General features: G+C 41.1%; 2 protein-coding genes across 12 annotated transcripts in view; one reads left to right on the top strand and one right to left on the bottom strand.

The window, feature by feature from the left end:
- Nucleotides 1-12438, top strand: part of sdk2b (sidekick cell adhesion molecule 2b) — a 284764-nt gene extending 272326 nt beyond the window's left edge. For 7 of the 9 annotated variants that reach the window (XM_082544730.1, XM_082544728.1, XM_082544727.1 and 4 more), the window contains 4 exons: nt 120-258; nt 4563-4692; nt 9657-9713; nt 10249-12438. In XM_082544730.1, coding sequence (XP_082400856.1) covers nt 120-258; nt 4563-4692; nt 9657-9713; nt 10249-10671 — 749 coding nt within the window. In that variant the 3' untranslated portion in view covers nt 10672-12438. The remainder of the gene's footprint in view (nt 1-119; nt 259-4562; nt 4693-9656; nt 9714-10248) is intronic. The other 2 variants (XM_082544731.1, XM_082544729.1) reach the window with 1 other exon arrangement.
- LOC309713259 (uncharacterized protein) overlaps nt 1-14681 on the bottom strand; it is a 396604-nt gene that overhangs the window by 349101 nt on the left and 32822 nt on the right. The gene's annotated exons all lie outside the window — the stretch shown is intronic.

Here is a 14681-nt window from a genome sequence, read left to right as displayed (position 1 = left end):
TTCAGTATTGAGAATTTAAAGGGGAAAAAAAGATCACGTAGTTCCATCAGTTTTCCCAGACACTAACCTGCCTGTCCATCTGGCCTGTGGTCACACAGTGTCTCTGTACGTGTGTCCAGGTAACAACTCCAACTGTAACGCTCTCACCCACGGAGATATGGTCAGCCTGGATGAAGGACGTTTCCCAGCTCTGGAACTTAACAATCGACGGCTGTCTGTAAAAAACTCTTTCTGCCGGAAGAACGGCGTCTACACCAGGTGAGTGAGCAACACATTTCCAAGAAAATTCATGTTCCGATAATATTTAAAAGAAAAGCTTAATTTAATGTCCAAATGAAACAGCCATACGGTAAAAATAATTGGGTAATCTGTGGAAGCTATACCTCATGCCTGAAAACACTTTCAGCTCTGTTGAAAAAAAAAATACTCTTGACAACTCAAATGCACTTCTTCCGCTATCTAAAAGCAGCATATAAAGAGACTCACTGCAGCCTCTCTTAATGAGCTTCTGTATTTCTGTGAATTCCCAGCAATACTGGTTTTGAGGCCATGGCCTTGTTTTAAAAACCAATCACTGTGACTGACACCTGTGCTGAGAATACTGCACGAACTAAGTCATAACTCCAGGTTTAGATGTGACTGCACACTTTGTGTTAGCTCATTAAAACCTGTTTATTCTGCATATAAGATGTGGATTTATAGACAGCTGCTTTCATGTTGTTTTTGGACAGACTGTCAGTTATGTCATGTGGATATTACTATCCTTTGAGTGAAAAGAATGCAAATGAGACAAATGCATTCTCTGACTGTTTCTATATACCGGTAAGTAACAGTAAGCTGGAGAAATATGTTTGGTTGTGTCTTTCTATGAGTATATGTGTGTGTGTAACCTTGAGGACAGATCAAAGCAGGCACAGGTCTTTGAGATGCTTCCAGGCAGCTTCCTACTACTGTGTCTCTGACTTGAAGGGGGAGGCTCAGAGGGAAAGAATGCACAGATGTACAGTCAGCATTCTTTGAACTCAGCCCATAGCGAAGGAAACCAAATCCCAACACCTGAGTCTCCGATTATAGATTAATGCCACATCTTGATCTCTGGTCTCTGAATACCAAAGACAGGATGAAGTTCTTTTGCGTTATACCAGGATCAGAAATCAAACACGTTCCTAATCCTCCTGTATTCATTTTAATTCAGAACTGTGTCAGACAGCAAATGCCATTTGAAGCTGATCCTCACAGAGATTTTCTCTATGTGGAGATTATTTGTTCAGAGTTTAATACAAGGGCCAATATGTCTGGTGGAGAATCTCAACGCACAGGGATTTCAGTACCGTTGGACACCGATGACTTAATCTGCCCCGCTTAAACTTTAAGTGTACCTTTTTCCTGTAAGGAGATCAAAATAGATAAACACATCAATCTGGTAAAATATAAAGAATTTAGATAAAGTGTGGTCTCATAAACATATATATATATATATATATGGCAGTAGTAATGAGTGCACACTAATAGCACATAAACGGCATGCTATCAAACCAAAGAACTCTAAATGCGTCTCAGGTTTGGCATTCAAATTCTTCTATGATCAAGAGGGAAGGATTAAGAGTGCAATCCCTTCTTGGCTTTGTAGTAGCGTCTTTTTGTTTTTTGAAACCAACTTTGACACTGGTTGTGGGTTTAAAGAGGTCTCGGCGAGGTAATTCAGTGTAGATTAACATGGTTTTAAACACTCTTGAGTGACAAAGCTTCCGAACACTTCAGGCGTGTTAATGAGTCCCTTCAGGCGATTGTAGCAAGAGAGCCTGGTAATGAGTAAAGACCAGGGGGCAGATTTGATTTCACCCTCTGGTTCTCATTCCTTACCTGACGTGCTGCTGACTGAATTTTGCTGTGAGAGGATTAAGTGGACCCTTCTCCGTCCAAATGAGAGCGCTGATAAATAATTTACGCCTCATTCAACAGTGTATGCGAGTCAAGGAGAAGGGGGTGAAAGTGGGCTGAGATTCCTCAGTGTTTTAAAACGGGCAGTTTATCATAATATCCCAGTAGGCTCGCAATAGCTGTTCTTCACTTTGGCTCGATTCTTTGTTTGGCTGTGTTAGGAGGGGGCTTGCTAAGAGGACTACAGAGGAATGCAAGTTGCTGAAGGTTACTTTGTGGAGTCCTTCTGGGGATAAGTGCAGATAAAAATTCAGACCTGTGATTATGGAAAAATTATACTCCTGGGGGAAATTTCCTCTGTCATTAACTTAAAAATCCAGTAACATTTACACTGATGCAAAGCTTTGTTGTTAAACGGATCACTAAAGGATGCTGGAGAATTGGGGAAAAAAGATAGCTTGTTATTGCATTATTTATACTTCTGTATTGGTGATACTCAGTTTAATTTTTTTTATATAAGATATAAAAGAACGCATAAAAAACACAACAACATACTAAGAGGGGTAGTAGAAGTAGGTCGATTGCATTTACATTAATAGGTAAAAACAGTAGACATGCTGTGTACAAATGTAGCGACCCTCCTCCAAGGGCGCTCCTCCAATACTCAAATGTATATAAATGAATATACATGTGCATAGAAAAAAAGAAGAAGAAAAGAATTATTCAATATGGCAGCCCTGGCAGAGTCCAACTCCCACCAGGAATGGGTCTTGCTGCAGTTGCACAAGGACTGGATGATCTGTACAACTGCACCAGTGGGCCAGTCGCCCCATCCTCCTGAAGCACCTCCTACAGGATGTCCCAGGAGACATGGTCAAATCCCTTCTCCAGGTCCACAAAACACATGCAGACTGTTTGGGCAAACCTCCCCTCAAATTACCTCAAGAGGGTAAATATCAAGAGGATAAATAACTGATCCAATTCCTTTAGCCAGATTCACCAGCTTAGGATCAAACTGCAGGGACCTCTGCCCTTTACTGCTGCCTGATCCACAAGCTTAATAAACTAATTGAAACTCAAGGGAAAAACAAGGGCGAGAGAGTACGTTTTCACTTGGGATTTGAAGACTGTTCGTGAGGTAGATGATGTAAATTTAGGAGGGAGGCGGAAATGTGACTGGTTTGATCTTTGAGTCAAATTTAAGAAAGGAATAAAAGATGACACCAAGATTGTCAATCTAAGATTCTCAGTCATGTAGAAAGAGCACACGAATTAGAAAAACTTGAGCTCATTGTATAGGAGCACTCCATTGTACATGTTTCAATTTTCTAAAGTTAAGTGAATTAACTTTAGTTTAACTCTCAGAGTGTAATTGAGTTAGAGCTTGCTTTGTGATTTCCCAGTGGAGTTTTCCATTTCGTCCACACTGCACTCAAAGTACCAGCCCTGTGAAAACTGCTGGAATTTACCCACATTTTTGAAATGCTCTCCAAATATATTTATATGGAAAATGCTTATGCAAATGCACTTTCAATGTGTGGAGCGGCTGTGTGTGCACTCCAGCAGCTCCACTGGCAGCGACTGCCGGCTGACGCTGTGGCCTGGAAAGTCAACAGGAGTCAGTATGTCCAAGTAGTCTCCGCCAAACCAGCACCAATCAGCAGAAACAGATGGGTGTTTATTTAGGAGGACTAGGAACAGTGGAAAATGTGGAGGAGATTAGGAACCAAGAGCTTTTTTATTACTCTCATATTTACTGAAAACACCCCTGACAGAAGCGCACCATTTTAGGGAATGCTTTTTTCCAACTATTTCACGTTTTTCCCATTCCATCTTTCTTTCAGTTTTCAGGTTCATTGAACACCTTGTCCCTATCCTCCCTTCCCCCACACTTTAATGATCCTCCCTTTCCTCGGCCACCTCTCTTTAAGCTTCTATCTGAATTCCAAATGTGATAACCTAAGTATGCGCACTGACACATTAATCCATGCCATCATTTTGTGTAGTGTGCAATAACATTTACCCGAGCAAAGCCTGAGGCTGCAATTTGTTTGATGACCCCTTGAGTTCAGTTTATAATTTAGTCACAAGAGCCTAGTGGTTTGACATTCCACAGCCCACAGTGAGGACTGAATCAAGGAAATTATTCACTGCAGAAGAGACAGGCTGTAAGCAGCCATCTCATGAGTGTCCCATGATTCTCATCTAGTTGCCCTCCTACACACACTGAAAGAGAGAACACATGTGAGCTTGACAGGAAGCCCTAACTGTAGTGTCTCAGACGTTAGAGAGAACATCTAGAGTCACGGCATTTGCTTGTTTATCAAAAACTGTATTGACTACAATTTCTAATTTTAAAGGAACAAATCTATACAAAGAATAAGTAATAAGACAGTTAACCCAGGTTTTAATAGACTGGGAGTATTCTTTAAGTTTCTTTTTACTATTTATTGGAATAGAGCAGCAGAGAGATGACATGAAAGCTGGAAGAAAACAGTCTTGTGGTCGATTTGAAACTGGGCCTCTCCATTAGCCTGCTCAACCCAGTGAGATGTACTGGCATTTAAAATACAACCTGATTTATTCCAAAAGGTTTTGTTTTTGAAAAGCCAGGGTTTCTTTTGTTAAGCTTGACAACCAGTTTGAATCAAACTAATTGTGTGCATTTACTCTTTGATCAGGTCTCCTCCCAGGCCCAGCCCAGGCAGTCTTCACTATTCGGACGAGGATGTCAGCACCAAGTACAACGACTTGATCCCTGCAGAGAGCAGCAGCCTGACTGAAAAACCCTCGGAAATCTCAGACTCACAGGTGCAATAGCATTATATTGTTTTATACTGCATCTTCCCTAAGTAGTATTTCAGTCCTGTTTGTACCTGTGTACGTGTACCCACCGTCATCTCCTCAAATTCCTCAGGAATTCAGCTTTGCATTGTCAGCTGTTCTGTGGTTTTTTGCCTGTTCATGCTGGTGTCCTTTCTGTGTCACCCATCTCAATGTGTTTGGCCTGCAGAGGTCATAAGATACAGCTACAGTAATGCACATGGCGAGATGAGAGATTAATGACTCTGCTTACTGGTGGCAAAGCAGTTTTTAGACCAGGCAGTAACCTGTGGAGAATGTCACTCTACAAACATCCACCTGAGATCTAGGTCACTGCACTCAGCCACAGCACTCATTATGTAAGGCAGCGAGAGGGCATGCACTCTGCAAAATTTATTTTCCAGCTAGCTACGTAGTAAAAATTGCCTCTCCAGACAGATAGTTTATCCAATATTCCTTTTCAGCAAGTCAGATCAGAGTTAGTTAAATTGATCTCTATGGAAAAAAAGAGCACTGTATTGGATCTTGATAGTTAAAACGCGATCATAATTTTGAGTTTGTTTGAAGTTTTAAAGTCTTCTGTTCGGACTGATAGATTATTAAAAACTGATGTCAGAATGTCTGACTTGTGGCCTTTGTGCTGAGCCAAACTGCTTTTACCCAGCGAGTGTGATCAATAAATTGTGCCCTTCTGTCTGTCTGCATCTGTCTTTCTATTGATCAGCGTGTGCCATCTTGGCTTTTGTCTGTTCTCATTCTCACGCTTTTAACCAAATTAAATTTCTTCTGTCTGGTCTTATGTGCGTATACACTATGCTGTTTCTGTTTTCGTTTATATCACATCCTCTCTGTGGTTTTTGTGATTCATCTTGCAATCTGCAGTCTGGTTTGGAGCCTTGCAAGATAAAAGCATCAGGGGAAAGTAGTCTGGAATTCCCTTGCTATCAGGCTTCCTTCAGTTTTTTTCTTTCACCTGGGAATTCTTTGCTCTCTGTATTTTCCCAAATTATCTTGGAAAATCTTTCAGATAAATAAGTCTGTAGTGTGAATTCCAAAAGCCAGAAATCTCTCCCCACCTCGCTTTATCGGGACCTAAGTCATGCTTCCAGATCAAATAGAAATCTCTCTACAATGAAGTGCTACAGACAGGACCTTTCACAGCACCATAACATCCCCTCAAATGAAGCATTTCAACATTTCAACGCCTGTCTGACATATCTACCATTCACACTTGTGTATTGTCAAGCATGGCCCTAATGCAGTTACTGCCCCCCTTGGATGACGACACTTGTCTGCTGCCACTCTGCACATTCGAGGGGTCGATGTTGGCTTTGATGGAGTGAAATGCACAGAGCCTTTCTGTTAGCCCAAGGCTCCCCTGCCATGCTCCTGACAGACCACCATATCAGCACCAGTGGTGCTCAAAAAATCTAGGAATGTTCTTTGAAGTTTTATTGAGCGGATAACTCATAGCTATCAGTATGACATTGTGCTGTCTGTCCTCCTTAATCCCCGCGGCCTCCCCCAGCAGGTATAAGTTCACTATTGTGCTCCTCGTGAAGAGGGGATTTGGAGAAAGCCAACATTGACTTGGCAAGGCAACAGGGTCACCATTACTGTTCTGCTCCCCTGCAGGTAGAGACCTATTGACTTCCCTTTTTCCTTTAGAGTGTAGGTTTTCTCGCTTTCCAAGGTTGTCTCTGTGGCAATGTCTTTGTGTGTAATTTAAAGCCGAAACCAGTTAAAGGCAAATGACCTCATCTCTGAGTCATATTAAAGATTATGTTTATTCTGCAGAGTGGCATTCCAAGGGAGAGAGATGAAAATGTCGGCTTTCTCTCACATACTTTTTCTTTCAGACTTTGCCGCTCTCTTTCTCCATCCTAATACTCGCTGCCTCTGTGGTTACTGCAGCTTTTTTTTGGCTGAGACTCAACCGACAATATTATCTGTAATGTTTGGATTGTCACTAATGACAACACACTAATTTTGACCAGCCACGTTTAAAGTTTCATGTCATAACCCAGAATAAAGTTCAGTTGCGACCGCAAATAAATAAGAGTTGATATTAATAGCTTTTTGGCTTGTGTACAAAACAGAGGTTATTGGAAAGACGCAGACATTTATATTGGCTGGATGGGATGAAGCGCATGTAAAACGAGCATTAAACTGACATGCTTCCTTAAACTAGGCATCACTTCTAAAGGGAAAAATCTGAATAAATGCACATGCTTCCATTATGCATTTCATCTTTCTGGGGCAGCTCTAATGATCAATAAGATTTTAAATTTCTCTGAATATAATTGTTCTGATTAAGCAATATGAAATTTACTAGTTGGAGACTGGAACTACAAAGGAGGCTTAGGCCTTGCCTTGATGGTGGCAGTATGCTACTTTGCTTTGATAAAGCTGGTATTTTAGCGCTAGCAAAAGTGTCCCATCTTCTCCTTTCCAATTTCCTGCACAGCTTTTGCTAAAAGCTCATAATGATATATGTGCTGTGAATGTGCAGGGATTTCAAGTCCCCTCCAGCCCCATATACACTGCCATTGTCTTTATCTCAAAGGACCCCTGCTGTGTTCACTTCATCAATAAGAGTGACTTAGACAGCATCCCCTTTCTCCCCCTCCTCTTTGCAATAATCCATAACAAGAGGACAAAGGGCCGACTGTTGGGGTATGCATCAATTTTGGGGGGGATGGGGTTGGGACCTTGCTTACCAGAGAATTTATTTACAAAGTGCAGTAATTAATTCAAAGCGCTTTTAACATGACTGTAAGTCTATGTCATTTCTGGAGCAACACATCCAAATAAAAAGGGGAATAATTCAGACGGTGGCAAACACAGAGATGACAGCAAGCTCATTTTCAGCAAGCCGATGTCAAATCTCAAATAGATTGTCTGAACGCCTACATGGTTTGTTGATGATGACCAATTTATCTCCAAGAAACTGTAATTCTGACCCATGATTGATGCACATCTTTGTCATGTTTTTTCTCAATTTTATTTCCTCCTCTCCTTTGTTGTTTTCCCTCTTCTTTGCTAGCAACTGTAAACAGGATCACAAGGCAACTTTATTATGCCGATGATAAAATAAAGTACTGTCAAGAGGTTTCGCTAGTTAATTGGATAGATGTCTTAATCTCTTTCACCGCCTAATTTAACATCAAAATGATGAAAAAATGCTTAATAATTGACGCAGGCAGGCTGGTATGTGTCTGTCTTACACATATCCTTGCATAAATGAGACGGTTATTCCCTTGAGGCTGAGGTGCAATGCTGCATTTCATGCCTAAAGTCTGTTTCTGTCACACCATTCAGCTCTAGTAATTAGCTTGTAATGAGTTGAAATAAGGAGCTGTATCATGGGCTGCGCGGCCCCAGAGGCAAATTGTTAAGCATCTTTACTTTAGGTTACTCAATTGCATCCGTGTGTTATTTCTGTTAAATATTGGTGATAAACCAAAAGCAAAGGCAGACAGATTGGAGCGCTGTACTTGTAAGCAGAACAATTTAACAGTCACAACATCTGTTGCACACACTCGAAAATTGTGTCGGAGCAGGCAGGAGGATGCAATTCCCTGTGTCAACACTTGGTCTACAGTCACGCTTTCCCGTTGCCACACACGGCTAGAGTGGTTTTTCATCTCTCAATGCTGGCTTAATTCTTTTAGAGTGAAGTAATGCCACTTGAAGTGCCTCAGTGTGTCTTGCTGGTCCACTGTGAATGGATGTTTTTGTGTTGCTGTGCTGCTAAATAGACTGGTATGAATAGAATGCTTCTCAGACCTAAGTGTTTTAAGTGTTTACAACTGGGTGACAATATTGCAAACAAAAACACAAATACTGAGCCATCCCACACTCTGGCTCTCCTTTATTGAGAGGAAAAACGATATAGAAGAAAGGGGGGAAAAAAGGAGGTATGTTAAGGGGAACGTGGCTTGTGCAGTATCTGCCTTTGATTAATTCGTGAGGGAAAAAAACAGGATACTTTCTTTTAAAGAGAATCAAAATGTAGGATCGTTTTTCCTATAATTCAGCACACAAAAGTTTCTGTTTGGACTTTTATAAACTCTGCTGACATGGAGAAAACAAAAGCTTTTATATAGGGGTTTGACATAGGCATGAACCAGGAGGCACAGGGAAATCTGAGACAACTGCCATATGTATGACATATGTGCTGTGCAATATCCAGCGAGAGATCTGTTCTTTGAGTGTGCGCCAACAGCAATGTTTCTGTACATGATTATGAAAGGCCCGAGAGAGCAAGAAATTTCTGAAACGCTCACGATTATCAGCACCCTCTCGGTGGTATACCACTTTGAAGAGAACAGGCTTTTGTTATGCACCTATTGCATGCTTATAAGAGCGTCTTTGGGAAATTATCCAGTGACATTTTTGGCACAGTCAACTGTGCATATGTTCATTGTGGCAAGGTGATTAATCAGACGCTGCCTGGCCGATTGGCAGTTTGCTTTCATGGCAATTAGATTACCATGAGCAGTCCCTGCTGAGCATTCAGTGATCACGTTCCTTTTTGTTTGGTGCATGGAATGTTTCTTGACATGAATACAATAGTGCTTCTAGCTCAACCTGCAGCAAGGTGGAAGGTCACTGGTGAGAATGTGCTGAGAACTATTATTTCTTTACACATAGCAAGAATGGAATTCAGACTGAGTTAAAATGTGAAGCAAAATAACTTTAACAATGCTTCAGTGCTCTCAATATACTCTTAAAGTTGATGGTAGTGTTGGAAAATGCACTGCACAATACAAAACTGTGTTTTTATTTCATCCTTTTACCTTTTCATACCATTCGCACAGAATGGCACAAAGGCTGTATTTATGCATTTATTTATACATATTGTGGCATTATCACCATCATGACTCGGCCATTTGAATCATTCTGTTATGGTGATGTACTGTAAAACCCATTGTTTTGTTCACCCATAGGAGGCGCTGGTGTTTTCATATGGAACAGGTGGCCTACATACACTTCCACTGCATTTGGTGAGGTTCCTGTGGCTGCCTGCTTTGAATGTTATATAGCCCTATAGGCGACTGGTTCCAATTGGTAGCCCCTATCCAATCCTTTCCCTCAGATTCCTCTTACATGTTAGGTTTTATATGCCACACTGTGTAACACAACACCAACCCCTGTCTTGCTGACGTGGTGTGGTCAAGGTCTTAGATCCTGAACATATAGATCTGCTTATTGGTTAAAGTCCCGAAGACAAATTGACCTTTGCCATCTCGTGTTGACGGTTTTCTTGTGCACGTTTCAGTAGCAAGTCATCCTTCATGCTTTGACCATCTTTGACCATTTTGTCCGTCTGTACTTGTGCTGTGTTGTAAATGTAAGTGTTTGCATGTGTTTGCTTTTTAGACAGCTGTGGCTGTAAATTGATGCCTTAGAATAACACAATAACTTCATGTTCATTTTCATTCTAGCCTCAACATCTTTAACTGCTACACATGGAAACACTACAGAGTCACACCATACTCACAACATAAACCGCTGTCTCTTCTTTTTTTGGCTTCTCAGGGCAGCGACAGTGAGTATGAGGTGGACCCTAACCGTCAGAAGACCCACTCCTTCGTCAACCACTACATAAGTGATCCTACCTACTACAACTCCTGGCGTCGCCAACAGAAAGGCATATCCCGGGCGCAGGCCTACAGCTACACAGAGTCAGAGTCAGGAGAGCCGGATCACTGCGCCCCACCACCGCTGCCCCCTCTACCTCCACTGCCCCCCCAGCTGAGTTCACCAAGCCCTCAGCCTCAGCAGGCTCAGGGCCAGCCCCAGGGCCAAGGCAGCCTCTTTAGACCCAAAGGTAGCCGGACTCCCACCCCCTCCCAGCAGAGCTCCAACCCTCCGAGCCAGCACAGCACCTTGTACAGGCCCCCCAGCAGTCTAGCCCCTGGCTCACGGGCCCCTATTGCTGGCTTTTCCTCTTTTGTGTGAAAAATACTGAGGACATAGAAACTTCTGAAAATACCTACCCAACTTGTGTTGAAGAAGAACATAGCATTGCAGTCAGCCCAAACAAGTCGCTCATTCTTTATTTTCATCATCAATTTATTTTTCATAACTTACATGTTTTTTTTTTTTTGTGAGCTTGGATGTATCAAAACATTATGATACTTTTTGAGGCGTTTTTTTGTCTAATGTGTGAAAATGTGCCAGTGTAAACTTTGGTTTCGCTCACCAGCTGATAAAAACAAAAAAAAGGTCTCTGCAACATCTATTCACTTTTATTTTGTTAGTTGAAATACTTGCATGGCTTTATCATTTATTTCCTTCTTTTTACTTTTTTAAACTCATTCAGTGGTAATATCTGATTCTGTACAAAGTCACTAGAATCTTTGAAAACACACACACACACACACACACACACACACACACATATAAATATATATATATATACATATATATAAATATTCTATAGTAGACATGCCTAGAAGACAAAATCAAGTCATTGCTGACTCTACTTTGACGAAGACTGATATGACAATATGATGGAGCCATATTGTGGAAGTTAAAGAACAATTATTTGTTTGGACTGGATGTAAAAACAAAAAGCTGCCAGCGTAAAGGTGGAATTTATGCCAAATCGAAGACATTTAATGTGCTGGTTGTGAGAGTTTTAAAATGACATTGAAGAAGCAATCATGGATTAAAATGGAAAAACTCTCTGGCCTATAACATACACATACATAAAAAAAAAAGTCAGACAGCATTTGGCCATAGTAGTAGGTCAAATGTCAGTGACTGCGGCGTGCCTGAAGGATCCTGCAGATATATGAAAAGAGTGTATATCTGTTTAAGTGGAAGTGTTTAAGTCTGTTTTTTGTGAGTGTGTTACAGTGGATCGAAGATGCCTTGATAGAGAAACACATATTTATGATCTCTGGCACCAATTGTGAATGGACTGTTGATGGTGCCCCGAGACTTTGGCATCGTGTTGCCTCATGTGGGCCGGGAATCAGTTTGCATACAAAACCCATATCTCATATTTCACTTTTTGCTGGCTCAGATAAACACTCACGAGTCCGATTCTACTGAAATGCTTTGGAATCCAATTAAGAGGTGAAGTCTCAAAACTGTCATCAGGAACTGTTATAAGGGAGCACAGCTGCTAGTTCTACAGTGTGATTTTGATAAGAGACCAAGAGGATTCCCACCACCCCCCTGTTTTCTTCCCTGCTGAGATAACTTTTCGCTGTCACTGATCACTATCGCTGGGCAGCGCCGAGCCTGCACCAAGAGATGATGTCATTGAATTGCCTCACCTCTTTTCCTTTTATGTAAACAACCACTCTGTAATATTCAGGTGTGACTGTATTGTCCCAGATGCAATTACGTGTGTGCGCGTGTGCATGTGTGTGTGCGTGGTCACTCTTCTCGTGTGTAAGCTTACAGATCATTCATTTTATGTCTGTTTATAAAGAGATTGTTCTGCAGCAACTGTAAACCTGCCCGGAGTAACGCCACAGAGGGCTGACGTGGTCCAACCACCTGCCAGGCGCACTCATAACGCTATAGTGAAGACTCAGTGGTGTGTTCTTAGTTTTCATAGTTCAAAAAGCAGAAAAAAAATGTCATCTACTTTTTTTTTTTTCAATTATTTGTGGGGTGATTTCATTGTACGCAACAAAAGCTTATCATGCAGAATCTGAATGAATATATGATCACAGTACATTTCTGAAATAAATTATTTTTCAATGTTAACCATTCTGGTATTGAATTGTGAAATGTAAAGGGGAGATGGGAGGAAGGGAAACATGCAAACAGTGGTGTTAAAGGGACTTTTTCAGACTAGGCAGAAAAAAAGGCCTTCGTTTAGAAGCAGTAACTCCAACTTTTGCCACAAACCATGACCACATGACCTCTGTAGCTGTGCCACAGTAATCAGCAGATTTCCATTTTCAGTAGCACCCATCTAATCTATTTCCTCTGTAAACCTTCTCAGGCACTCTAGCACAGTAAATAACATACATGGTGATCACAGTAATCTCTTATTCATTCTTATTCAGCTCTAAGTGTGTGCATAATCAACTGATTTCAACATTATTGAGGACCTATGTGCAAATCGTACCACACCCATTGATCACTATCTACTCCATTCCTCTTGTGTGTCTGTTTAAATCTTTCACAATGCCAGTCGTTTAGTTGTTGGCTTACTTCCCAGATCCAGTTAATTGGTTGGTAAACTCTGAATATGCCAGAATATGTGGTAAACACACCAAAACAGCAAATGTTTGAAGACTTTACGTTAACTTTCCAATCTTTGTAGCTTTTAGAATAAAGAAAAAGACTGGACTGATAGACCTCTGAAGCTTCCCTGAGTATCACGCGATGTTGGGCCACATGCTACGTCTAGACATGGTTTCTTCAAACTGGGCATCATGGTTCGTGGAATCACCTGAGTAGTTTTTCTTCAGACACAGAAAGTAGTCCCTTGCTTTCTATTGAAAAAAAATGGCCATTGTGCCTCTAAACATGACACAAAAATTTCTGCAAAGTGCAGCGAATACTATTTACTGTAACATGTGATAAAAACCTTAAAAGAAAACAGAGTGCACAACGCCAGAAGCAGTCTGTTTACAAATGAGTTCTGTAAGCACTTGGGATCTGTCCATGGCTAATTATTTAATTAAATCACATCTAACCTTGTGTTACTCAGGGTAGAAATAAATTGGATCATTGAAGATTCTTTGAAATGCTGTTATCTGGTTACAAAGTCCCATCCTGACTTCTTCAGCTTTCTCCTGGTTTCCAGATAACCACAAGTGAGATAACTCAGTCGGGCCTTTGACCCCTGTGACTATACATTAAGTGATACCAATATCTACTCAGGACATAGGTGATGCACTGAAAATATATGTGCAAACATTATATGCAGTAATACAGAAGCACATGTACAGTGTCAGATGGTGTTAGATGCTAATTGTATCACAGTCAGTCACTTGATCCAATGCTAACCTACTAACCACATAGGCATGAGAAGAGAGGAGATTAGATGGGATAGGATTGGACAGGGAATTGGAACAAGAGCGTCCAGAGCACTAATCCCTTTTTTGAAAACACATGGGAAATTTCCCTCCAACAGAAGAATCACAGACCGGAGGTTTTTCACTTGTTGAAATGTTCATTTCCTTCTGTCTCTCTCTTTCTTCTACCCCTCAGGAAATGACTGACAGATAAGAGTGAGTTGGTGGTCCCTTTTTAAAAAGGGAGCCCAAGGTGCTAAATAGCCCTGATGAGTTTGAGAACCCTCAGTTGGAATATTAAAGGATTCAGACAGAAGGTGTAGTTCAAAGGAGTTTGAAACCCTGAATTTAATTGCCTCATTTGTGAGCTTCACTGAGTGTGGCTTGGGGATTTGAAGAGGATATACTGACAGTTGGAGAAAGGATACTAATTTGAGAAATAGGATGTTTCCTCTGTGCTGTTCATAAATGCCTTCCTAATGTATTCTTTGTATCAAGCTTAAATTGTTTTCTGACTTAGTGTACATTATAGGCAAGAGCAGAAAAATGGCCTCAGTCATTTCTGAAAGACCCTTTGCCCCAGAGAACCCCACTGTTCTCGCAGTTTGAAAAGACGCTAACTTTCCACAGTATGTGGGGAAAGTAAGACTTGGGAATGTGAGGCAGCTAAAAAATTGTGACATAAATTGTTTTCAGGACTCATAGTAGGTCACAATTATTTATATCTCAGTTGAGAGGCTTTTTATGAGAAAAGAGAATACCTTTTGTCCCCATTTACTGTAGTCATTTAGGCTGTGTGCAGTATATAACAAAGAACACAGAGCCACACAAGGAAGCAATAAATGAATAAGGGGCCTGCTTCAGGGAAACCTGCCATCAAAGTGTCATGTTCCTGCCTACCCTCGCTGAAGTTCTGACAGACTTAAACAGAGTATGCCGTAAAACAATACACCACTAATTGGCTCATCATGTTGAAATATA

This window comes from Aulonocara stuartgranti (assembly GCF_965226115.1).
Source record: "Aulonocara stuartgranti genome assembly, chromosome: 8".
Taxonomy (NCBI): Eukaryota; Metazoa; Chordata; class Actinopteri; order Cichliformes; family Cichlidae; genus Aulonocara; species Aulonocara stuartgranti.
The sequence above is the reverse complement of the archived record's forward strand: the minus strand, read 5'-3'. Positions and strand labels throughout refer to the sequence as shown.